This window comes from Capricornis sumatraensis, chromosome 9 (assembly GCF_032405125.1).
Source record: "Capricornis sumatraensis isolate serow.1 chromosome 9, serow.2, whole genome shotgun sequence".
Classification (NCBI taxonomy): Eukaryota; Metazoa; Chordata; class Mammalia; order Artiodactyla; family Bovidae; genus Capricornis; species Capricornis sumatraensis.
The window spans coordinates 5,979,934-6,005,273 of NC_091077.1; the positions used below are offsets into that span (position 1 = coordinate 5,979,934).

At 55.2% G+C, this 25,340-nt stretch overlaps 1 protein-coding gene across 1 annotated transcript; it reads right to left on the bottom strand.

The window, feature by feature from the left end:
* Positions 1 to 1,399: 1,399 nt before the first annotated feature.
* Positions 1,400 to 13,738, bottom strand: SLC25A42 (solute carrier family 25 member 42). The gene is made up of 7 exons (XM_068980262.1): positions 13,624 to 13,738; positions 9,019 to 9,124; positions 6,938 to 6,963; positions 5,864 to 6,030; positions 5,406 to 5,522; positions 4,763 to 4,914; positions 1,400 to 3,608 (listed from the first exon to the last, which is right to left on the bottom strand). The coding sequence occupies exons 1-7, from the start codon at positions 13,702 to 13,704 to the stop codon at positions 3,301 to 3,303; spliced, it is 957 nt and encodes a 318-aa protein (XP_068836363.1). The 5' UTR covers positions 13,705 to 13,738; the 3' UTR covers positions 1,400 to 3,300.
* Between the last annotated feature and the right edge of the window lie 11,602 nt (positions 13,739 to 25,340).

Here is a 25,340-nt window from a genome sequence, read left to right on the forward strand (position 1 = left end):
TGAGAGGCAGTTTGGCTTCAGGTAAAGCTGAATCTAGCATCCCAAACAATGTCACCAAGAAATCCAATTTCTCTGTGCATCTCTGCTCTACTTAAAAACAAATTTACTTGGCCAAGTCAGGTCTTAGCTGTGGCCTGTGGGATCTAGTTCCCTGACCAGGGGCTGAACCTGGACCCCCCTGCGCTGGGACCGTGCAGTCTTAACCACTGGGCCACCAGGAAAGTCCCTCTGCTCCACTTTCTGCAGTGGCGTCTTCACCCTGGGATTGTTCCCTACTTTGCAGTCACAAGATAGCGCCAACAACCACCAGGGTTGGGGTTTTATCTCCTGGGCCAGTGGAAGAGGGAGGGTGCATCTTGAAGGTCTCTCTGGAAGTGGTTAGCAAACATCTTTATTGTCACAGGTCCAGATGGGGTCAAGAGCTCACCTCTGTGTATCAGGGGATGCCACATGTTGGAGGAGAGTGAGGAGGGGCTGACCTCACCCCTCAGGCTCAGGAGATGGTGTGAGAAATGGTACTGACCAGAAGTTAGCATGGATGTTGGGGGAACATTCAGGAACCCCCAGGAGCCACTAACCAGGCTGTTGTGGCAACAACTCAGCAACAACCTAGCTGTTGGTCAATAAGGGATTGGTGGGTCTCATCACAGGCCATCCCCCTGGGGAACACTAAACTGCTGCTAATACGCATCCTGTATTTGACAGCCACTGACCTGCAAGAAATGTGGCTGGCTGAATGTGGCGCGCAGAGCAGCTCAGCGGACCATCCTGGGGCCTAGTTTGCCTCTGTGTGCGTGCACGTGCGCTCACCTGGCCCCGTCTCTCCCCTGCCCGCGGAGGCGCCCACTCCTGGTCTCGGTCTGGGTGGGTGCTGCACGTCATTCTACACGATGGGCTGCAGGTGAGGCGAGTCTCAGTGCCCTCTGGGAGCCCTCTGGTGGCCTCACCCTCCTGCCCCTGCGGACAGTGACACTCACGCCGGAAGCCTCGACCCGTCACAGAGCAGACCCAGGGCTCCGGGGCAGTGCTCGCTGAAGGCCACAGCTCGTCCCGACTGACGTCCCCAAAGGGACAAGTGTGTGCACACAGGATCTCCCCGGAAGGGGGCACTGGCCTCGGGAGATGTCCCTGCAAAGGGACAGAGAGCCAGACCTACTGTTCATGGTAAACTCTTCGTGTGGTTTGCATTTTCTAGCAAGTCCTGACCAAATCAAGGCCGGGATTAACAATCCATATAGCAATTACATTAAAAAAAAAAAAGGTTATTCAACAATCTGTCAAAATAACTTCAACCATGTTTTTGGTTCCTAGGGGATGAGGATCAGAGCTGAAGAAGAGATATGGGCAGGAGAAAAAAAAATCATTTTGATTTTTATTAAATATACTCTCTTGGCACAAATCTTTAAAATATATAAACATTATATATAAACAAAGTGTCTTCATGGCATCAAAATGTAACTCCAAATCAGGCCAGGCAATCAGTGAGAGGGGTATGACTGCCTAGGGCAAAGGTCCGACTGTGTGCAGGGCTTGGGGGTGAGGGGAGTCGGCGCCACCCGGTGCACTTGGCTGGGAGCCACCTTGAAGAGGCGCACTGGGGCCGGTAACCCTGGGGCCTTCCTGCTCCTGCCCAGCCTGCAGCTCAGAGGAGGGCACTGCCTAAACATCCATTCGGTCTCACCCACCAGGGGTGGACCCCCAGCCTGGGCACCCTCATGTTCCCATCCTGTCTCCCTGTGAGGGGTGCCCCTGCCTCTCCTGAGCACTGGGCAAGGCTGGGAGAGAAGGTGGGTGTGACACTTACCCAAAGGGACAGCTCGGGCCCCCGGGGAACAAGAGTCTGGGAACAAGACTGGGGGTGGCTGGTGGAGACATGCAGGAAGGACAGAGGGAGGGGTCTCCGCACCCAGGGGACCGAGGTAAGAAAAATGGAAACAGGAGAGAATAAAAGGAGGGAGCGGAAGTCACAATCGGAAATGCACGTGTGGCAGAAACATACCCTCTCAGACTCTCACACCTCATGGCTACTGAGCCCACTGGGAAAACCCGCCCTCTGCTTGTCCTGCTCCTGGAATCAGATTGGACTGGCTAGGGTTTATGGTATCTAGACCCAGGGCCAGCCGTCTTGAAAAACAAAAGCAAAAATCAAACTCCAAACGTCATGAGAAAACAGGGGGGTCCTGGTGGGCCCTGGGGCCTCTGCAGGACCAGCTCCCTGGGGGCCTGACTCTTTTGAGCTTCCTGCCGCGCCCCCAGATGGCCTCGGGCTCTCACTCTGGGAGAATCAAGGCTTCCAGCCTCCGAGTTCTCCATTCACAGGAAAGCAGACAACCCCACAGGCCTCAAACTGCCCGAGGTCCCAGCCAAGTAACTGCTTGGGGGGTGCCCACAATGTGCTGGATGCCATGGGTGCCCCCCCAGGAGCCCCCATGACTAAGCGCAGAGGGTCAGGGCCTGAGGCCCAGCCTCCATTACTGCAGCCAGTGGAGTAGGGCCGAGAGCTTCCTGGCAATCCGGGAAGACGCCTCCAGGTTGGGACTCGGACCCAAACCCATGGTGATTTCTCAAACCCTGTTGCCTGGAGGCGTGACCCTCCTTGGAACCATACAAACTGGGTGGGAGTGGGGTAACAGAGGGGAAGACCCAACTCTGGGGCCTGGGATCAGGAGTCTGCGATCAGGACAACACTCTTGGGAGAAGCCTCAGGCTCTGGGGAGGGTGAAGTTACCTGGGAAACAGTGGTGAAGGCAGGAAAAGGCGGGGTAGGGTGGGAGGCTGCTCTTGGAGCTACAGCTGAGCAGAAGGCTGGTCTGAGGGAGGCCAGGCCTTGGCCCCACACTCTCTGGGGCTCTCCCACCCCCTCCTACCTCCGCCCAAGAACACGGACTCAGAACAGCAAGGGGCAGGAGAGGTCTGGCTCTGAGCCTAGTGGGGACCAGGTCCCTAGAACCAGGAGCCTGTCCAAGGGCAAAGAACATCCCAGAAGGCAGCGCTGGCTACGCCCCACTCAGGGCGTTCCGGCTAACGCCTCCAGAGGCAGCCTCAGCCCAGCTGAGGCCAGAAGAGGAAGGCATGGGAACCCTGCCCCCAGTCCCAGCGACGCACGAGGGCCCCTGGCTTTCCCCTCAGACCTGGGCCGCACTGAGCTCAGGCCCCCCAGGCCCCCAGTTTGTTCCACAAGGCGCATCCATGCACCTTCTGGGTGGAACCCAGCACATCTTTGCTCCCTGGGCTCAGACACGGAAGGAGTCAGCGGCCCACGGCCAACTGAAGCTCAAGCGCGGCCGACCCCACCCGCCCCTAGCTCTGCAGGTGTCTCAGCAGGATCTGCATGAGGTCGAAGGTGGTGAAGCTGATGCCCACGGCGATGGGGCCCTTGAGCCAGTTCATGCTCAGGCCTTTGTAGAGGCCACGCACCACGCCTTCCTCCCGCACGATGGTGCGCATGGTGCGCACGATGGAGGTGCGCTGGTGGCCTGTGACGCCGGCAGTCTGCATGCGCCGCCGCACCACATCCAGCGGGTAAGAGGCAGACTGCCCGATGAGGCCAGCACAGGCCCCGAAAATCATGCGCTCAAAGGGGTAGGGCTGCGGGCGGCCGCTGTACTCTGCAGAGGGAAGGGTGGGAGGGACTGTGAGGGCGATGGGAAGGGGCGCCCTGGCAGCCAGAGGTGCTGGCATCCACCCGCGCCCCCTGCCCCACGCTCACACGCGCACACAGCGTCACAGCTGTGCTTCAGGGCCGACCAGCTCTCCTGGGCCACGGCGCCCCTTCTTCCTCACCTACTGATGCCCCGTTTTTAATCAAATGTGAGATCCAAAAGATTTTTACAACTGAAAAGCACAAAGAATCATATGACCAAGTTCTGTGACCCAGAACAAGCTCAGACCCAGTCATTCTTGTTTCCCATCTTGTAAAGAAAGAGAATATCACTCTGCCCCGAACCCTCTAAACTGCCCAGCCTGCCCAACAGGTGCCCTCTCTACGGGTGGTGTGAGGACCTGCTGGCTGAAGGGAGGAGGGAACAGCAAGGGATCAATAGGGATTCTTTAAAAACATGCTGTTTTCAATTTGAAACTAGGGATTAGAAACAGGGAGCCGCCCTGTTCACTCAGCAGACTGGCAGAACATATGGAACTTGTCAGCACCAGGAGCGGGTGGGAAGGGAGCCGGGCCCCAGGGCAAGCCTGGCCACCGGCAGAGCAGAGGCTGGGAAAGGCAGAGCAAAGAAGGAGGTCTCACACCCACACAAGGAGAACAGCTCCTGGATGTCAGCTGAACACAGAAAGCCCGCAACAGCCTCACCGCCCCAAACAGGACGGGTCAGAGCTGCACTGCCGCGTGTGCAGGGGCAGCCACTCCGGCACCTCCTAGGACCAGGAAGCACACAAAGGCTGAATAGGAGCCCAGGCAGAAGGGTTGGCAGTGAAGGTGAAAGGCGGAGCCGAACCCTAATAGAGAGGCAGGGCTGAGGGGAGACGGCTGGGGATTGGGTACCAGGGCTCTGGGCTTTACCCTGACTGTTTTCCTTAAAACAAAACAAAACAAAACAAAAAAAAACTTGGAGCAAATAAGGCAGATTGTTAACACCAGATCAAACCAAGTAGCAGGCATCAGTGGGCTTATGTCTTCTCCTGACCCAGACCCTGGGCCTCCAGCAAGCTGCTCCCTCCACTCGCCCCCATCCACCTCCACCTCCCCACCCATCCACAGATAGGTATGTGTGCCCATGGGAGGTGCTGCCCTCCTGGCACTCCTCACCTCGGTGCAGGCTCTTGAGGGTCTCATAGGTGAAGAAGCTCAGGCCGGCGTAGGGAATGACCCCCAGCACGGTCGGAACAAATCCGTGGTAGAGGGTCTTCAGCCCCTCTTCTCTCGAGATGCGGATGAAGACGTGAAAGATGTTGCTGTACCTGGAGGACAGAGCGGTGCAGGGGTGGGGTGGGGGGCTGCAGACCTCAACTCACTAATTCTCCCTCCTCGCACGTCAGTGGGGGCAGGCCTGGAAGTTGACAGAACCACCATGCGGAAGTTCTGGCATTTGAGGGGGCCGTGCATGCCCACAGCCACAGGCCGCCTGCACCACTGGGCTCTTTGCTGTGCTCAGCCCCTGGCTTTTTACTCAGATGCATTTTAAGCACATCTGTGTTCGACTCAACAGGGAGACTCTGGGTTTGATGGAAGCACACTGCCACCCAAGCTGAGAGACCCAGTTACTGTCCTTATGGAAAGCTGCGGAACCCAGGGAGGTTGGGGCAACACAGCCTCAGCACAGCTTCATCAGCCACTGCAGACAGAGGCCCAGACCCTATCCCCAGGGGCCGGGTGGGGTGAGCCCTCCCAGGAACCCCACTAGACACAAAGCCCCCGGTGCTGGTGAAAATGTCACCAGGGTGAGACTCACATTTCCTTTGGGGTCACAGCCATCCGCGCTCTGACCAGGTCCAGCGGGTAGGTCAGCGAGGCAGCTGTGGTTCCAGCCAGCGCGCCAGCGAGGAGGCGGGGCCAAGGGGGCAGGGCTCTGAAAGCGGGTGGGGGCGAAAGTGAGCCCCCAGGGTTCCGGTGCCCACAGGTCTGGGGTGCGGGTAGAGATGGGGGAACGGGCGGCCAAGCTGATGGGCGGGGCAGGGGTGTCTCTTGGGGGGTGCCTGCCTTTGCCCCTGCTTGTCTGAATGAATGAAGGGCAGGCGGCTTTCCACCTGCTCTGGGGCACAGCGGGGACCGTGGCGGTCCTGGGACGTAGGTTCGCAGAGACCAGGGAAACGAGAGAAGTTCCAGCATGGTGAACAGGTGGGAGACAGGCGAGCAGGGTGAGGTGACAGCTGAGAGGGCCGGGGCTTTTCTGGGGAAGGGGGGTCTCACTCTCCACGGAAGCCGTAGTAGCTGCCCAGGAGGCGTTTGTACTCCTCGTGCGCGCTGAACTGGATGGCAGCGTAGGGCACCACACGCACCATGGTGGCCGAGTTACCGCGCCACAGGCTCCAGAAGCCCTCGTGGAGGTAGGTGAAGTAGAGGAGCCGGAAGGCCTCCTGGGGGCAGGCAGCGGAGAGGGCAACATCAGCGGCCTAGGCCTCCGACTGAGCATGGCCTTTGCGCGCAGAGCGCAGCTGCCCTCTCAGCTCACCTGACTTTGCCCAGCCCTGCGCCTGGGAAGGCGGGGTGATATCACAGACCGCCCCCACGTTCCCTGGGCTCTGCGCTGGGACTCCCACCCCTTGTCCTCCAGCCTGGGAATCATGAAGTGAGACGGGGGAAAGCACGGCTGCAGAGCACTCAGCCCTACCAAGGGGGTTTTGTCGGTGTTTGGTAGCCTAGCTTTTAAAAATCCTCTTTGTTTTCCTTTATTAAGAGGGAAACACCTGCTCTGTGGGCTTCCCAGTGGCTCAGTGGTAAACACCCCACCTGCCAATGCAGGGGATGTGGGTTTGATCCCTGGGCAGGGAAGATCCCCTGGAGGAGGACATGGCAACCCACTCCAGTATTCCTGCCTGGGAAATCCCATGGACAGAGGAGCCTGGCGGGCTGCAGTCCATGGGGTTGCAAAGAGTCGGACACGACTTAGTAACTAAACAACAACAAGCAGCAACACCTGCTCTGTGTTTAAAAATAAATCAAATACGAAACCTGTGAGTTTAGACCATCAAGTCCCCTGACCACCACCCCCAGGACAGACGGTCTCCCATCACTTCCCAGGGTGGGCTGTGTCCAGGCAGACTCGGGGTGCAGACAGATGGCCTTGGCCCCAGCGCCTGGCAGGGGAGGCCTTGGTTACCCAGCAGTCCTGCAGCCGGCCTGGGGCAGGGGTCAGGGAACCAATGGGAAAAGCCCCTTGACAAGCGTTTGCCCAGCCCCTACCACCCACCTCCCTGCCTCTGCCAGCCCAGTAGGGCAGAGGTGAAGGCCCCAGAGACGGGGGTCCATGACTGAGCGGCTCACCTTGGCAGAAAATCTTTTTGAGGACACTGGAAAAAAAAAAAACACAACAGAGATTGTTGGAGATGAAGGATGGGACCACCCTCCCACTCGAGTCTGCATGACCCCCACCACAGGGGTCTAGTTTGAGCATAGGGAGTAAGGGCCTCCCCTGGAAATGCCCCGCCTCAACCCCTTTAAGGGCCGTGGTGGGGACATCCCCAGCAAAGTTACCCCATCCCCAGGAGCCTCCCCACACCCTACCCACGTCCAGGCCACTGCACACCAACTTCTCCCCTTCTTCAGGGAGAGGAGCCCAGCTGCCACCTGACCCCGCAGGACAGTGAGGGCCCGTGGAAGGATGCAGCTCTCTGGGAGGGGCTCCACCCAGCTGAACTTTCTCTCCCCCAAGTCCCTTGGAGGGGAGGCATCCTAGCCGCCAGCCATGCGGGGGTCAGCTAAGCGGCTCCAGCTCCCTTGGCAGGGGGCGTCTGCCCTCTCCTCCATGGCCTGGCTCGGGCAGCCCTAGTTCCCACTCTCCTGCCCTCCGGGGCTGCCCGGCCCACCCCCACCCCCCTACTCCACGGTGAACTGCACCACAGTGGCTAGGCGACCCGGCAACCCAAGTCACGAAGGGGCCTCAGCCTGGCAGCACCCGCAGCGCTGCGCTTCCCCCGCGTCTCCCAGCACAGCCCTGCCCTCCTCTCTGGGTGGACCTATGCACAGCTCCTGCCTGAATGAAGTTCAGCTCCCCGTGTGGCGCTCTGGTGGGAATTTGTTCCAGGACCAGCTCAGCTGATGGAGCTGTGTCCTCAACTGCACGCCTGCCCTTTCCCACGTCAGCTCACTCCTCCTCCCCCTCAGGCAGGAGGTTGGTATCAATGGTCTTGTTATATCGACAAGGAACCTGAGGCCCGGAGAGGTGAGGGGCCAGCCCGAGCAAGTGGGAGGGGCCTGGCTCCAGTAGGCAGCTCCTTCCTCCCAAAGAGCTGAGGGGCAGGGGTCCCAGCTTAGGACCGCCCCCCTGCCCACCATATATGGGACACAGAGGCCTCATCTTCCCCCTGTGCCTGCTAAACCCTAAGGAGGGAGGGAGCTGGATTCCTGAACTGTGTCTTCCCAAAGAACCGTCCATGTATGCTCTCACTCTCAGCGCCCATGAATGAGGCCTTAACTGGAAACGGGCTCTTTGCAGATGTAATTAAATGGAGGTCATGCTAGAGCAGGGTGACCCAATGGCGTGGGTCCTTAGAAGAGGACCCAGACATACAGACTGGGGTGGGGGGTGTAGTCACAAGCCAAGGATGCCTGGAGTCATCAGAAGCTCGAAGAGGCAAGGAAGGGTCCTCCCTCAGGGTCCCAGGAGGAGCGAACCCTACGGACCCCTTGAATGTGGACTTTTGGCCTCCAGAAAATGAGAATAAATTCCTGCAGTTCTAAGCTGCCTGGTTTCTGGTACTTTGTGATGCCAGTCCTAAACACTAGCAGACTTTCTAAGTGGATTCTACAGAGGCACTTCAAGGGCATCCCTGGTGGTCCAGAGTCTGAGAGTCTGCACTCCCAGGGCAGGGGGCCCAGGTTCGCTCCCTGGTTGGAGAGCTAGATCCCACGTGCTGCAAATAGAGAGCCTGCTGCAGCGAAGACTGAAGACCCCCTGTGCCGCGACTGAGACCTGGCATGCTGCTGCTGCTGCTGCTAAGTCACCTCAGTCGTGTCCGACTCTGTGCAACCCCACAGACAGCAGCCCACCAGGCTCCCCCGTCCCTGGGATTCTCCAGGCAAGAACACTGGAGTGGGTTGCCATTTCCTTCTCCAATGCATGAAAGTGAAAAGTGAAAGTGAAGTCGCTCAGTCGTGTCCGACTCTGAGCAACCCCCTGGACTGCAGCCCACCAGGCTCCTCCGTCCATGGGACTCTCCAGGCAAGAGTACTGGAGTGGGGTGCCATTGCCTTCTCCAGAGACCTGGCATAGTCAGATAAATAATTTTTTTAAAGAAGAAGCATTTTAGAAAGCACTTGGCAGAGCAGTGTGGGGCCCTGGAGGAGGAGGGTGAGTGCCTGGCAGCCTCTCCATCACCGGCGATAGGTGCTCAGGCAGCGCTTACCTTGGAAGATGATTTTGGTTCGGTCCAGGGGAGCTACAGCTGTTTTAGCAAGAGCACCAGCCAGTGCCCCAGACAGAAGGGAGCTGAGTACTTGCCTGTGATCACTCTGCAAGAAAACACACGAACACGCCGTCTGTCATCAGAGAGGGAGAGGACGCATCTGCTCTGCTTGGAACAGTGTCCAGGAGAAAGGCTTTTCTTCTCCGCCTGGCCTGGGGCGGCTAGACATATGGTGGGCAGAGTGACACTGCCCTGCTGGGCCCTGGGCAGACTGCGGCACCAGCCACAGAGCCTGGGGAGACACAGTGAGAACCTCCTGGGCCGCAGGGACCATCTGCGTGAGAGGCTGGGGCATCACGCGTGGTTCTAAGTTCTCAGAGACGGCCTCCAATGGGATTGACGCCAAACGTAAGAGTTGCCCTTGACCTGTCCTACTTTCCAGCCTTGGTCCACCCGCTGCCCATGTGCGAGGGGCTCTTACGCTTCCATGTTTTGGGTAAAGGCTCCTTGTGGTCTGGGTAGTGGGTGGTGGGTATCGGGCAAGGAGACCCTGGCTCTGCTCAGCGTGTCCGCTTTCCACCGCTTTCTATCAGGACTTCCGGGGCCGCTGTCTGTGGCTCTTTACCCAGCTAAGCTGAAGGTGATGGGGACAGGCACGGCTGACTTGCACTTCGTGCTCCTGCGGCCAGTCTCAAAGTCGGTGCTTTCCCGAGTCTTCCTGTGGCTCCTGGAGCCCTGGCTCAAACAGCCCTCCTTCCCTTGAGGCCCACGGAGCCCCGAATCGCAGCCCAGGAAGCCGTCTGCTCTTGGAGCTGGAGGCTCCATTCCCACCTCCCCCCTACCCCGGATGACTCAGGCATAGAGCTGGCCGGGGGCTCTGTGCAGGACACACCCCACCTGTCCTCACTGCAGTGAGCAAGGAAGTGAGGAGCAGGGGGCTCAGCGATTCTGGGAATCTGGGACGTCCACTCGACCCAGGTGCCCTCAGGAGCCTGGAGTCAGTGTGGGGCAGGGGCCTGTACGAGCCCCCACCGCTCCCCTCACAGGGCTGCCAGACACGAACGAGCTCTTCAGACAAATGTGGGCAGAGTCAGCAGTCTGAGAGGGGCTGTGGGGAGGGGGCTCGGAGTTCCAGGAGAATGTGGGCTAAGAGGCCAAGGGTGTGTGATGAGGCGCACCTACGCAGGGCGTGGGTGCACGCGCGCGAGTGTGTGTGTGTCACTAATCGAGGGGGAGGAACTGAACACTCAGAGGCCCCAGTGAGAAGGAGCCGGGGACCACAAGGAGGGCAGGGCGCTGACACAGGAAGGGGAGGGGGCAAGGGAAGAGAGATGCGACGCAAGGTGGGCGAGGCTGGACCCCACGGAGCCTGACAAGGAGGTTGGCCTTGGCCTACAGAGAAGTGGAGAAGCGTGCAAGGGGAACAGGTTATTTTAACTGGAACCAGAGGAGAGGCAGCTCCTGTGAAACCCAGGGTTGAGAGAGCAGAGGCTGGGACCAGAGGAGGCTGCAAGAGGGGAGTAATGAGGGGGCACTTGAGGGGTTCGGGTGGCAGTCTGGGCTCCTGAGTGGGCTTGGTGGAGTCCAGGGCGATGCCCAGGTTTGCTCAGCTCTGTGGGTGTCTCGGGGGGGCTGGGTCTGCCCGCAGTGACTGGAAGGCCTCTCTGCTCCCCGGTCCCTCACCTCTGACACAGTCACGTGCTGACTCCTGGCCCAGACCCCAGATCGGGTCCCAGGTGAACGTCCCCAGGGCCCTGTGCCCCTCGACCTGGCCCCTCCCCTTAATGCCCCTGGTGCCCCCTCCACCAGCCCAGCCCACCTCTCCCTGAAAGAACAAGTCCCCACAGCAGTGTGTTCCTGACTCAGTTTCTGAGGCTGAGCTTTACCACAGGGTTCCACCTTTTTGCTTCACAGAGACCCGTCACTGGGGACCCCTGCCTTTTCTGGGTCACATGGCAAGGTCTGGACATCTGGCTTCCAGGGACGTGGGCAGCAGATGCCAGAAGGCTCAGGGGTGTTTCTGGCACCGGCTTTGAGGCTCATCTGCCCTCTGCTTTGGTCTGCTCTCTGTGAATCCGTGTGGCGACCGCCGACCTCGAGCCTCTGTGAGCACAGGGATGCCCTGCGGCCTGCCCACGGGCCTGTGAGCACTGGAGGCAGAGCCCAGGTGTCCCTCTATCTCCCCCACCAGGCACTTCCTGGGAAGCCTGCAGTGCTCATCATCGCCAGGCCAGTGCTGCACGTGCAAGGACACATGTCCTGAAACCCTAACCCAGGGTGTGCGGCTCCAAAGACACTAGGTGAGGAGAGCACGCTCAGTGCAGGAGGCGGTGGCTGCTTTCCACCAACACTCCCGGGGACTCCGAAATGACGCAGCTGGCTTATCCTTTAAAGATAAGTGTTAGCTGCTCAGTTGTGTCTGATTCTTGGCCACCCCCTGGATTGTACCCCGCTAGGCTCCTCTGTCTGTGGGATTCTCCAGGCAAGAATACTGGAGTGGGTTGCCACTTCCTCCTCCAGAGGATCTTCCCGACCCAGGGATCGAACCCGGCAGATTCTTTACCATCTGAGCCACCAGGGAAGCCATCATGGTTGGCAAAGGCATCACCAAAGGGTCAAAGTCTCCACAACTATCATATGAGCTGTTGCTCAGCCTCCAAGTCGTGTCCAGCTCTTTCGGACCCCCTGCACTGCAGCACACCAGTCTTCACTGTCCTTCACTGTCTCCCAGACTTTGTGCAAATGCATGTCTGTAGAGTCAGTGATGCTATCTAATCATCTTATCCTCTGCCGCCCCCTTCTCCTCTTGCCCTCAGTTTTTCCCAGCATCAGAGTCTTTTCCAGTGAGTCAGTTCTTTGCATCAGGCGGCCAAAGTACTACAGATTCAGCTTCAGCATCAGTCTTTCCAGTGAACATTCGGGGCTGATCTCCTTTAGGATTGACTGGTTGGATCTCCCTACAGTCCAAGGGACTCTCAAGAGTCTTCTCTAACACCACAGTTCGAAAGCATCAATTCTTTGGTGCTCAGCTTTCTCTATGGTCCAATTATCACATCTGTACATGACTTCTGGAAAAACCATAGCTCTGACTAGATGGACCTTTTCTTGGCCAAGTGATGTCTCTGATTTTTAATATGCTGTCTAGGTTTGTCATAGCTTTCCTTCCAAGGAGCAAGCGTCACTGTCCTCAGTGATTTTGGAGCTCAAGAAAATAAAATCTGTCACTGCTTCTGCTTTTTTCCCTTCTGTTTGCCATGAAGTGATGAGACCAAATGCCATGATCCTAGTTTTTTGAATGCTGAGTTTCAAATCAGATTTTTTACTCTCCTCTTTCACCTTCATCAAGAGGCTCTTTAGTTCCTCTTTGCTTTCTGCCATAAGGGTGGTGTCATCTGCATATCTGAGGTGATTGCTATTTCTCCCAGCAATCTTGATTCCAGCTTGTGCTTCATCCAGCCCAGCAGTTTGCATGATGTACTCTGCATATAAATTAAATCAAGACGGTGACAACATACAGCCCTGTCGTACTCCTCTCCCAGTTTTGAACCAGTCTGTTGTTCCGTATCCAGTTCTAACCTCTCATCATAGGAGAGATCCTTGCAAATGAAGAATGAGGCAGGCAGCCTGATGGAGAGAAAACGGGTGACCCACAGACAGGACCCACACGAGCAGCGAAGCCACAGGAAGGTGCCAGGCTCTTCAGAGTGCGGCGTAAGCTCCCTGCGCTGGGTTAGCCAGGCAGGCAAGACTGACGCAGGTCGTGCTCGCCAGCAGGAGGGAAACTGCTGCCGCGTGTGTCCAAGTGCAGGCTGGGCACGGGGGCCTTTGCTGGGCATGTCCACTTGGCGGGATCCATCTGGGCCAGTGGAGGGAGGGCCACGTCTCCCTCATATGCTAAAGTTCACTGAACTGTGAGGAATGGGGTGCCTGCTCTGGTGCTCAGCCCTCTGTCGACCAGCATGGTGACGGGGGTCCGAGAACCAGGCCTCCTGTCCGCCTGGTGCTCCACAGAGCAACCTGGAACTTGGGGAAAGGTCAGGAGGGCCAGAGGTTGACGCTGCTTCAGCCTTTGAGCCCGTGGACTTTGAGAACTGCCTGCGGGCACCTGAACCGGCCTAGGAGTGAAGGTGGATTAGTCCATGCTCGAGGTTCCGGTGGAAGAACTTCTCCTGGCTTCTGTGGTGAACAAGCACGGGCCTGATGCAATTTCTTTACGAGGGAATAAACCTTTTGTGTTCAACTGAAGGGAGTCACTGGGGATGAGCTGCAGAGCTGAGTGAGGGTAAACTCCCACCTGGCATGAGGAGCTTCCCTCAGCCCACCCCACCTTTGGCTAATTACTCTGTGTTGGCAAATCTGCGTCAGAAGAGGGACCCGGGGACACCTTTGACATCCCCGCCAAAGTTGGGCGAGGTTTTGACTTCTTGCCAAGCGGTGGGGCGGCTGGATCCACAGCACAGACAGGGCTATAAAAACGGAATAGGAGGCAGCCTGTGTCACCCCCCACCGCCCCCGCCCTCAGTGTGGGAGGGGATGATTTATATGGGGTGCGAGCACAGAAGAGGGTGCGGGTAAGCGCGCCCACGGCGGGGCAGGGGTACTTGCCTTTGAGGAGACGTGCGCGGGCAGGACGGGCTCGGCATCGTCACGCAAACGCACCACGCCTTCCTTCACACCATTACCCATTCCAGGCCTGCTCAGGACGGCGGAGACTCAGTCCTGGGGAGCAAAACGGCGCACGGTGAGAAGGCGGCCTCCTCCACCCGCCCAGGGCCTGTGATTCATCCCCCATGACCCGATGCCAGCACTGCCACAGAGGCACGCTTCGCCTAACCTGATTTCGGTCTCCCTGCAGGATAAAGACACCAGAAGCTGCATGTGGATGCCAGAGTCCTCTGCCCTGACTGCTTAATCATTTACAAGAGCACTTCCCATCAGCTCTGCGATTTCGTCGTCACCAACAGGCCTCTGAGTCCTCCGTTGTTTTCCAAGCTGGCACCAACCGCCTAGGTTGGCTCAGAGAGGTTAAGCTGCCAGCCAGGTCACACACCAGGAGGCGGGGGTGGGGTGGGCTCTAGAACGTGGAGGCTGGAGGTCTCCACCTACCCTGGAGCCCAACCCACTTTGAGGTGATGCTAGCTTGGATCTGAGATTCCGTTCTCAGAAATACTTTTAGAAAATTAATCTTTGGACTTCCCTAGTAGTTCAGTGGTTAAGAATCCACCTGCCAATGCAAGGGACATGGGTTTGATACCTGGTCTGGAAAGCTCCCACACGCCGTGGGGCAACTAAGCCTGTGTGCCACAGCTACTGAGCCCTTGTGCCCAGAGCCCGTGCTCCACAACAAGAGCGGCAACCTCATGAGAGGCCCGCACACCGCAACAAAGAGCAGCTCTGGCTTGCTGCAGCCAGAGAAAGCCCGCTCACAGCAACAGAGACCCAGGGCAGCCAAAAATAAGCAAATAAAAGGAACTTTTTGAAAAAGAGATAGTCTTTGTCCTCCTGTGTGGCTGCCTGCCCTGTGTGGCTGCCTGCCCTGTGTGGCCAAGCTTATAATCAGTGTCCTAATACTTGAGGATTTCTCCCTGGAAACCTGTAAGCAGATCCATTAGGGAGTCCCTGGAGAAAGAGAACCAGGAATGGCTCTCTTTACTAAAGAGAAGGGTTTTGGCCTAAGCCATTACGTGGTCGAAGCCTGGAGGCAATGACTGCCCTTGAACAGGTCTCAGTAATTAATGATCTTAAGAGAACAAAGGAACGCAGGAACAGAGAAAAGTCAGTCAAATAGTAATGCAGCTTCCCTGGTGTCTCAGACGGTAAGGTGTCTGCCCGTAATGCGGGAGCCCGGGGTTCGATCCCTGGGTCAGAAGATCCCCTGGAGAAGGAAATGGCAACCCACTCCAGTACTCTTGCCTGGAAAATTCCAGGGACAGAGGAGCCTTGTAAACTACAGTCCATGGGGTCGCAGAGTCGGGCATGACTGAGCAACGTCACTTCACTTCACTTCAATAATGCAGATAATAAACTGGAAATTTCTGAAAGAGATGGGAATACCAGATCACCTGACCTGCCTCTTGAGAAACCTGTATGCAGGTCAGGAAGCAACAGTTAGAACTGGATATGGAACAACAGACTGGTTCCAAATAGGAAAAGGAGTACGTCAAGGCTGTATATTGTCACCCTGCTTATTTAACTTTTATGCAGAGTACATCGTGAGAAACGCTGGGCTGGAAGAAACACAAGCTGGAATCAAGATTGCCGGGAGAAATATCAATAACCTCAGATACGCAGATGACACCACTCTTATGGCAGAAAGTGAAGAGGAGCTAAAAAGCCTCTTGATGAAAGTGAAAGAGGAGAGTGAAAAAGTTGGCTTAAAGCTCCACATTCAGAAAACGAAGATCATGATATCTGGTCCCAACACTTCATGGGAAATAGATGGGGAAACAGTGGAAACAGTGTCAGACTTTATTTTTTGGGGCTCCAAAATCACTGCAGATGGTGACTGCAGCCATGAAATTAAAAGACGTTTACTCCTTGGAAGGAAAGTTATGACCAACCTAGATAGCATATTGAAAAGCAGAGACTTTGCCACAAAGGTCCGTCTAGTCAAGGCTATGGTTTTTCCAGTGGTCATGTATGGATGTGAGAGTTGGACTGTGAAGACAGCTGAGTGCCGAATAATTGATTCTTTTGAACTGTGGAAAAAAGTTGAACCTCTTTCGAACCAGGAAAGAGAGCCATTCCTGGTTCTCCTTCTCCAGGGACTCCCTAATTCATCTGCTTACAGGTTTCCAGGGAGAAATCCTCAAGATTAGGACACTTATGATAAGCTTGGCCACAAAGGGCAAGCTTTTTGAACTGTGCCACTGGGCACTGGTGTGCTTAGAGGCCTCAGAGTCTTCTCCAATTGGTCACTTGGACTGCAAGAAGATCCAATTAGTCCATTCTAAAGGAGATCAGTCCTGGGTGTTCACTGGAAGGACTGATGCTGAAGCTGAAATTCCAATACTTTGGCCACCTCATGCGAAGAGTTGACTCACTGGAAAAGACTCTGATGCTGGGAGGGATTGGGGGCAGGAGGAGAAGGGGACGACAGAGGATGAGATGGCTGGATGGCATCACCAACTCGATGGATGTGAGTCTGATTGAACTCTAGGAGTTGATGGACAGGGAGGCCTGGCGTTCCGCGATTCATGGGGTCACAAAGAGTCGGAGACGACTGAGCGACTGAACTAAATTGAACTGAATAAGGCAGAGCCCTAGCTCCTCCTCAAAGGATATACATAATAATAAATATATCTTTGAGTTCTGTGGAAACTAAGGGCCCCAAGCAGGTGGAGGGTGGAATGATGTTGATTCTCCTGACTTCAATCAACTAAAGCTTGGACTCTGGACCTTTGCCCTAATTCTAGGCTGAATTCTCCTCTACTCAAGCCCCTTCCTGAATACTCATGGACCCTGAGCTTAAAACTTCCCCAGTTTTGCTGTTCAGGGAGACGCTGCTTTGGAAAAGGTCCCTTGTACTTCCCTTAACTTGCTGCAGGTAATAAATCCTTCCTTCTCCCCATCTTTGGTTTGGTTGTGTCTATTGGCTTAACATTCACGAAGAGGCAAACCCAGTCTTCAGGTTAACACAGGTTTGTGTCCAAATTTCCTCCTATAAAACAATGTTTTTTCCTCTCTGTAAGGACTCCCAGTCCTAATGGATGAGTCTACCCTAACAACCTCTAGTAATTGGTTGTATCTATTCACTTGACATCCACCAAGAGGTGAACCCACTGTTTTGGTAACAAGCCTACCTTTAACCTCCCAGAGGAAGCGCACTCAAAGCTTAGCCAACCACAGGGAAAGGACCAGGAGGAAAAACACAATATGAAGGACTGGGGTCACCGAGATGCCACTGGGCACTGGTGTGCTGGGAGGCCTCCGTGCCCACGCTTTAAAATCACCCAGTGAACCAACAGGCTTCCTTGGGACTTCGCTGGTGGTCCAGTGGTTAGGAATCCGCCTTCCAATGCAGGGGACGTGGGTACGATCCCTGGTGGGGGAACTAAGATCCTACATGCCACAGGGCAGCTGGAACCCGAGCCAAAAATAAAAACAAGTATTTTTAAAAATACTATGCTTTCCTGTGCTCAGTCACGGGTCACCCCATGGACTGTAGCCTGCCAGGCTCTTCTGTCCATCCCAGCAGGAATACTGGGGTGGGTTGCCATTTCCTCCTCCAGGGGATCTTCCTGACCCAGGGATCGAACCCGTGTCTCCTGTGGCTGGTGGATTCTTTAGCACTGAGCCACCTGGGAGGCCCCATGCTCTCCTGTAAATGATGCAAGTGAGGCAGATACCCCCTGAGCCAGCCATGGAAGCCCCTCCTGCCGTCTGGGCCCTCCCAAGCACCCGCTGGTATGGGACATCTTAGGAAGCACAAGCGGGATCCCGTTCCAAGTGGCCTCTGCTGCCGTTTCCTACCTAAAGTGGTCCCTGACTCGGGGAGGAAGGGCTGCTTCTAAGACAGGGCCAGAAACTTAAAGAAGAGCCTGGGCCACTCTGAGGTGCCGGGCAGGAGCCACAGCCAACGGTGCTATGACCATGGGACACAAAGGCAAATCAAAGCGCTCCCAGCGGCCAGAGCAGGAACACCCCGAGCAACACGAGCAGCTGAGCAGTGCGGGATGATGATTATTTTGGCAGCACCACAGCACGCTGGATCTTAGTTCCCCAACCAGGGATGGAACCCACACCCCCTGCAGCACAAGTGTGGAAACTTAACCACTGGGCCAGCAGGGAAGTCCCAGCAGTGTCGGATTATAACCCGAAGTGCAGAATAAATATCCACAAGTCCACACGAGCATAAATAAATAATTGAATAAATACATGAGGAGGAAGAGAGAAATGTCCCAGGTTGAAAAATCCCAAGTAACTGACAAGTGCTCAGCCCTGGAAGAAGGAAGCATAAGCAGGAGCCCTGAGGTTTGGGTCATGGGCGGTGACTTCCTTTCAAAGGGCACAGCACAGAGAGTGGAGGGGAGTCACTTTAGTGAAGACAGCTGCCAGAAAACCCCCGCAGCCAGGCGATCGGGGTCAGCACCACACTGGTAAGTCACGTTCACGGCACACGCCCTGGTCACCTGTGTGATGAAAAAGGCTCCTCCTCTCCAAAGCCCAGTCTAACCATGAGAGAAACATCGGACAAATCCCAACCAAGGGCCATCCTACAGAACACCAGACCAGTTCTCCTCCAACCTGTTAAGGTCATCGAAACCAAGAGAGCCTGAGAACCTATCTCAGCCCAGTGAAGCCTAAAGAGAAGTGATGCTGATGACTAAACGTAATGTGAGGATCCCGGGATAGAAAACGGACATTAGGGAAACACTAAGGAAATATGAATAAACAATGGACTTTAGTTAATTATCCGTCTGCTGATGCAAAGGACACGGGTTTGATCCCTGGTCCAGCGAGACTGCACAGGCCTGGGGGCAACGTAGCCCTCGCATCCCAGCTACTGAGTCTGAGCTCTAGCGCCCAAGAGCCAGAACCCCTGAAGCTCTCGTGCCCTGGAGCCTTTGCTCTGCAGTAAGTGAAGCCAGGACAACGAGAAGCCCATGCCCCACAGTTAGAGAGCAGCCCCGCTGCCACAAATAGAGGAAACCCGCCAGAGGCCAAGCTAGGAAAATTGTTAAAATTAATCCCTTTAAAAATAATGATGTATCAGTATTTGTTCATCAGCTGTGACAAATGTAACATGCTAACAGAAGATGTTATTAATACAGGAAATCGGGAGTGTGCAGTGGGGGGGGACTCTGAATTACTTTCGCAACTTTTCTAAATCTCAAACTGTTCCCAAACAGAAACTAGGCTGGAGGGCTTTTTCTCAGCCGTTGCTGGGCGCTCCGTCTGGGGTGCCTGCCACTGTGTCACGGCCCACGTGTCTGCCGATGCTCAGCGCCACTACAAGCGCTCCGGGGGACTGTCTCCACGGCTGGGCGCCTGCGTGCGAACAATGCAACCTTTCTTCCTTTCTTTCTGTATTTATTTGGCTGCTTCAGCCTTAGCTGCGGCGCCCAGGATCTTTCTTTGCGTTGCACAGGCTTCACTGCACCTCGGCCCTGGAAGAAGGGAAGCATAAGCAGGAGCCCTGAGGTGTCGGTCGGGGTCTTAGCTCCCGACCAGAAATCAAACCCACGTCCCCTGCATTGCAAGACAGATTCTCAACCACTGGACCACAAGGGAAGTTCCCATTTTCTTCTTTTTCCTGTACTGCTCGACAGGTAGGATCTTAGTTCCCTGATCTGGGATGGAACCTGTGCCTCCGTCAGTGGAAGTGCGGAGTTGCAGCCACTGGACTGTCAGGGAGGTCCCGATGCAGCCTTTCTTAGGGCTGGGTCAGGCGAGGTGCATGCAGACATGTTCTGTTACACTGTCCTCTTGACAGAGGATCCAGCCCTTTTTATGATCCAGCCTCATAGTCTAGAGTCTGATGACTTGTCTTCTTGCCTCCCTCTGACTCTTGCTCCAGGCTCCCCAGGAGGAAAGGCCAGGGGCAGGTGGTGCAGGCTCAGCCCCGGGTCCGCCCGTGTCGCCCTCTGGATCATTCTTCACTGTGGCCCGGGCCAGGGGCCTGGCCAGGGAACTCTGCAGACCCAAGACAGGTCTTCAGTGTGGTGGACACAGACAGAAGCAGAGTCACTGCATAAATCAGTGAAGGCCACCAAGAGCATGTCCCACGTCACTGCTGGTGACAGTGCCAAGGCCAAGACACAGGAAGGCGCCTGCAGGGGGCTGAATGGTGCCTGCCCTCCGCCCAGACCTGTCTGTCCCCCCGGAATCTGTGAACGGGGCATTATTTGAAAAAAGGCCTTTGCAGATGTCATTAAGGTAAGGATCTGGAGATCCTTACCCTGGATGAGGCTGGGTCCTCAAATCAAGGACAAATCAATCTCTTATCTCTGATAAGAGAGAAACAGACACTCGCAGGGAGGCCCTGTGAAGACAGAGGTGACAGGGTGACACACCCAGGCCACAGGCCAGGAAGCACCTGCGGTGTAAAAGCTGGAGGAGACCAGCAGAAGTCTCCCGGAGCCCGAGGAGAATTAGCCTGAGACTTGGGGCCTGCAGAGCTGCGGAAGAATACCCTTCTGGTGTCGTAAGTCAGTTTGTGCTGGTTTGTCACAGGGGTCAGAGGAAACTAAGGCGCTTTTTGGAGGAGAACGTGGGTGCCCCAGGCTCCCTAACTCTGAGCAGAAGGGGCAGCCGGAGTTTGCAAGCTGCTCCTGCCAGGGCCTGATGCCTCCAGGAAACTCCCCAGGATTGCAGGGCAGAAAGAAGGAGATTCCTTCCACCGGGCTGTGGTGGGGGGTGGTCTCCAGATATTGCCTCTCAGGCCAAATGCTAACTTCCTAGCCTTTGCCCTTTCAAAACACAGAAACAAGTTCAAGACAAAGGCAAAGAAACAACCAGATCACTGGGAAGGGAATCCATGGGGTCGCAAAGAGTCAGACACGACTGAGCAACTGAACTGAACTGAACTGGGAAGGAAAATCAACAACTAGAAAATATGACAGAGGGGCTTCCCTGGTAGTCCCGTGGCTAAGACTCCATGCTCCCAATGCAGGGGCCCTGAGTTCCACCCCTGGTCAGGGAACTAGGTCCCACAGGGCTCAACTAAGAGCTTCATGCTGCAACTGAAAAAAGGTCCTGCATGCCTCAACTAACACCCAGTACAGCCAAATAAATAAATAAGTGACAGGTACCAGACTGCACTTGCATGGAGAAAAGCAAGTTTAAACCCCTTGTGGGGGCTGCCGGCATGTGTCGGGACAGTAACTTAACTGATGGATGAGCGGGCAAAGAGGCAGGCCGTGGGCAGCTCCTCTTAGCAGGTGATTTGGCGAATGTCTTAGAATGCATGCTGTTCCCCCGACAGGTGAGCGTGGAGCCTCATGGGCCAGTAAGGCCATGACCAGGTGCTGGTGTGGCCTGAAGGTATGGCGGTCTGGATGGGAAGCCATGGGGGAGAGAAGGGAGGCGGGGACAGGGAGAAGGTGTGACCTTGGCCCTCACGGGAGGACGCCAAGCAGCCTGTCACTAATGAGCGACCCTGCCTGAGCCTAGGTAGGAGGCTGTCTGGATGCCAAGACGGGAAGCAGATTGTGTGTTTACAAAGTGCTGTCAACAGCGAGGAGGACTCTCGGACACGGAGGGGACAGGGGAAGGGGGGAGCCTAACCACGGGTGCACAGACTTGCCAGCAGTTGGCATTTCGCTGGCCCCCACCCACAGAGCCAACAAGGGGCTGCCCCCACACCCACAATGCCCTTTCCTGATCAGCTCCCCTCCCCTGCACTCAGGGACACCCCCCCATCCCCCTGTCCGCCCAGCTTCCTCCTGGCCTCTTTCCCCCAAACCGCCACATGATTCTGAATTGACCCCTCAACCTGCCCCAAGAGGCCCCCTCACTGACTTAGGGCCCCCACTTCCCACACTGCTCCCATACTCAGGACAGCCACCAGGCCGCCTCGGCCGCCAGGGTGGGTTCACTGAGACTGGGACTTCTCCGCAGCTGCTGAGCCACGTGCCTAGAGCCGGTGCTGCGCGACCAGAGAAGCCTCTGCAGTGAGCAGCCTGGGCGCTACAATGAAGGGCAGCGCACTGGAGCTAGAGAAAGCCCGTGCAGAGCAACAGAGACCCAGCACATCCAAGATAAACAATCTAAAAAAATCTTTTTTCATACATTTGTTAGCTGACCAGTTATTTAAGAAATCTTTGTGACTGTAACCTACATTCAGAAACATGTTTTGTATCATATATTCACTTATACTCATAGACACTTCTGCTTCCGTGCCCTAACTGCAATAAGAGTTTCAGGAAGGAATAGGTAGCCCTTTTATTTTTTTTTAATTTCTACTTATTTAAGAATATTTTTGGCTGTGCCACACAGCATATGGGATCTTAACTCCCCAATCAGGGATCAAACCTGAGCCCCCCCGCAGTGGAAGCGAGGCTCCTTAACCGCTGACCCGCCAGGGACGTCCCATAGGCAGCCCTGGGCTTCCCTGGTGGCTCAGTGCTAAAGAGTCCGCCTGCCCGTGCAGGAGACCTGGGTTTGATCCCTGGTTTGGGAAGATCCATGGAGCAGCTAAATCCGTGTGCCACAATACTGAGCCTGTGCCCTAGAGCTTGGGAGCCTCAACTACTGAGCCCGTGTGCCCTAGAGCCCATGCTTCACAACCAGAGAAGCCACCGCAATGAGAAGCCTGCACTCCGCAGCTAGAGAGGAACCCCCATTCGCCGCAACTCGAGAAAAGTCTGAGCAGCAATGAAGAAGACCCAGCATGGCCAAAAAATAACAATACAAACAGAATTAAAAAAAAATTTTTAATGCGATTTGCTCTGCCATCTCCCCCTCCCTCCCCTCTACTTAATTTTGATAAAGCCAACCACAACCAACTAGGCTGACTTCATGAATAAAGGGTCTCAAGCAGCACACTGAAGGAACATTGTTACAAGCTGTGGGTTGGGAGATGGTCATTTCTTCCTATCTTACGCATTTTATACTATGTATTAATACATGTGTACATGGCAACCCAATCTAGTATTCCTGCCTGGAAAATCCTACGGACAGAGGAACCCGGTGGGCTACAGTCCATGGGGTCACAAGAGTCAGACGTAACTTAGCGACTAAACCATACGTACGCATTTTAAGCTCAGACTTAAACCCAAATCTCTTTCTAGGGTAGTGATACAAAATAAGCTTTAGGTGAATTAAGTTAGAAAAGAAAACTGAAGTGAATCCTGGAACAGGAGGAGCAGCTTTCATAACTGGGAGAGGAGGTCCCTAGGGATCTCAGAGGCACCAGGCCCACGAGTCACCCTTGTGTCTCTCATCACAGCAGAGATGCTCTCTGTGGTCCAGGAACCCCAGCGGGGAAACCAAGACACAGTCCTGGGGTCAAGGGCGAGGGTCAGACTGGGGCAGCCACTTGCTCAGAGTGACAGTTTTGCTTCCTGACAAGCAAATATACTTTCGGCCTGGATGAACCACATAAGCGTCTTTTGGGTGGGGAGCAGAGAGAGACCTTTGGTTTCGCATCAAACCCTACACAACTTTCTCAAAATGCAAGTTGCTCACAAACTCAAAGATGTATTTATATAAAATATCTGCGTCAGGGAGAGGGTGTGGAACATTAGATTCAGCCAGCTGGAAATGTTGGCTCCTAAAAAACGATCTTTCCAAAAAGACGGAAGAGAGCTCAGAGCTCTGGCCCCCAGTGTCCCCCCAGGGCCCTCAGCGGCACACACTCCCTGCGGCCGTGCCTCTCTCTCGGTTCCTTTGTTGGAATGTCTGACCTCCTGTGACACTGTGTCTGCTGCACGACCGCGGGTCTCGAGGACCAGAGGGACGCACATTCCCACCCCTTGTGCTGGTGACACTGTCTCCCCGCGGGGCTCTGTGCTCAGCTCAGTCTCAGGTTCTGGACGCCGGTTCACAGGGAGACCGGTGCTCACCCTCAACGCTCCAGCCTCCTCTTGAGGTTCACGAACACCCCATGACCGGCGGGAGCTCCCGGGCCAGAGGTTATTTTGGCAGGCACTCTGCTGAGCTCACTGCCCTGTGGCTCTCCTTCCAGGAGAGAATATGTGTTAGAGTGCACATTCCTCAGTGCAGAGGGGAAGCCGAGCAAACTCTAAAGTGAGGCGCCGGCTTGGTTTAGGTCCTGCAGGCAGACTAGGGCCCCATGAAGAACACTGTGCAGGCAGTGGGACTTAGGTGAGGGTGTTTTGCGGGGGAAGGGGTGGGAGGGGATCTGAGATCCTCCTTAAAAATATCTTCAGCACAAGAATGAAACAATGTGTAACTATGCCTGATGACACGTTTACCTCGCTGTGGCGCTTATTTTGCAATGTACACAAATACTGAGTCATTATGCGGTAAACCTGAAACTAATACACAGTCACCCCTCGATCCACAGGATCTGCATCTATGGATCCAACCAACTGAGGACTGAGAACAGGTTAAGAAAGAAAGAAAGAAAGAAAGAAAGAAAGAAAAAACCAAACAAAACAGAAAGTTCCAAACAAGCAAAACTTGAATTTGCTGAGCACCGGGGCTTCCCAGGTGGCTCAGTGGTGAAGAGTCCACCTGCAGCGCAGGAGATGTGGGTTCCGTCCCTGGGCCGGGAAGACCCCCTGGAGGAGGAAACGGCAACCCACTCCAGCACTCCTGCCTGCAGAATCCCACGGACAGAGGAGTCCGGCCGGCTACAGTCCAAGGCAACTGTTTCTATAACACACTGTGTTAGGCATCGTAAGTAACCTAGAGATGGTTTAGGGCCCCGCTGGTAAAGAATCTGCCTGCAGTGCGGGAGACCTGGCTTCGATCCCTGGGTTGGGAAGATCCCCTGGAGGAGGGCGTGGCAACTCATTCCAGTACTCTTGCCTGGAGAATCCCGTGGACAGAGGAGCCTGGTGGGCCACAGTCCACGGGGTCGCAAAGAGTCAGGCACGACCGAGGGACTAAGCACGGCACAGCGATGATTTAGAGTGGACTGGAGGACGTCACGTGCAAATACACCATCTTATAATGAGGGCCTTGAGCACCCCCAGATTTTTATATCCGAGGGGGATTCTGGAACCAATCCCCTAAGGATAACAACGTGGGTGCTAAGTCGCTCCAGTCATGTCCGAGTCTTTGTGACCCCATGGACTGTAGCCCACCAGGCTCCTCTGGCCATGGGATTCTCCAGGCAAGAATGCTGGAGTGGGCTGCCGTTTCCTCCTCTAAGGGATCTTCTGAGCCAGGGATTGAACCCGCATCTCTTATGTCTCCTGCGTTGGCAGGTGGGTTCTTTATCACTAGCGCCACCTGGGAAGCCCAAGGATAACAACGGGCGACTATAATATGTCAATTATACCTCAATTAAAAAGATGCAAAAACCCACCCCCATGAACAGATATGAACTATTATACATAAAACAGATAAGCAGCAGGGATCTACTGTACCGCTTTGGGAATTATATTCAATAGCTTGTGATATCCTATGATGGAATATAATCAGGAAAAAATATATAACTGAATCACTACGCTGTACATCTGAAACTAACATGAGATTGTAAATCAGCTATACCTCAAAAAAAAAAAAGTTCTCAGTAAAACAGCAACAACAAAAAACAAAACAAAACCCAAAAATCTTCGGGTAAGAGAGACAGAACATATACAGGAACAAGAGCCAGGTCAGGCCTGACGGTAGGGCTCTGACCCATGACCTCTGCAACAGGCCGCCAGGGAAGCAAACCATAACGGCTCCAGCCACTGGCCCAAAAC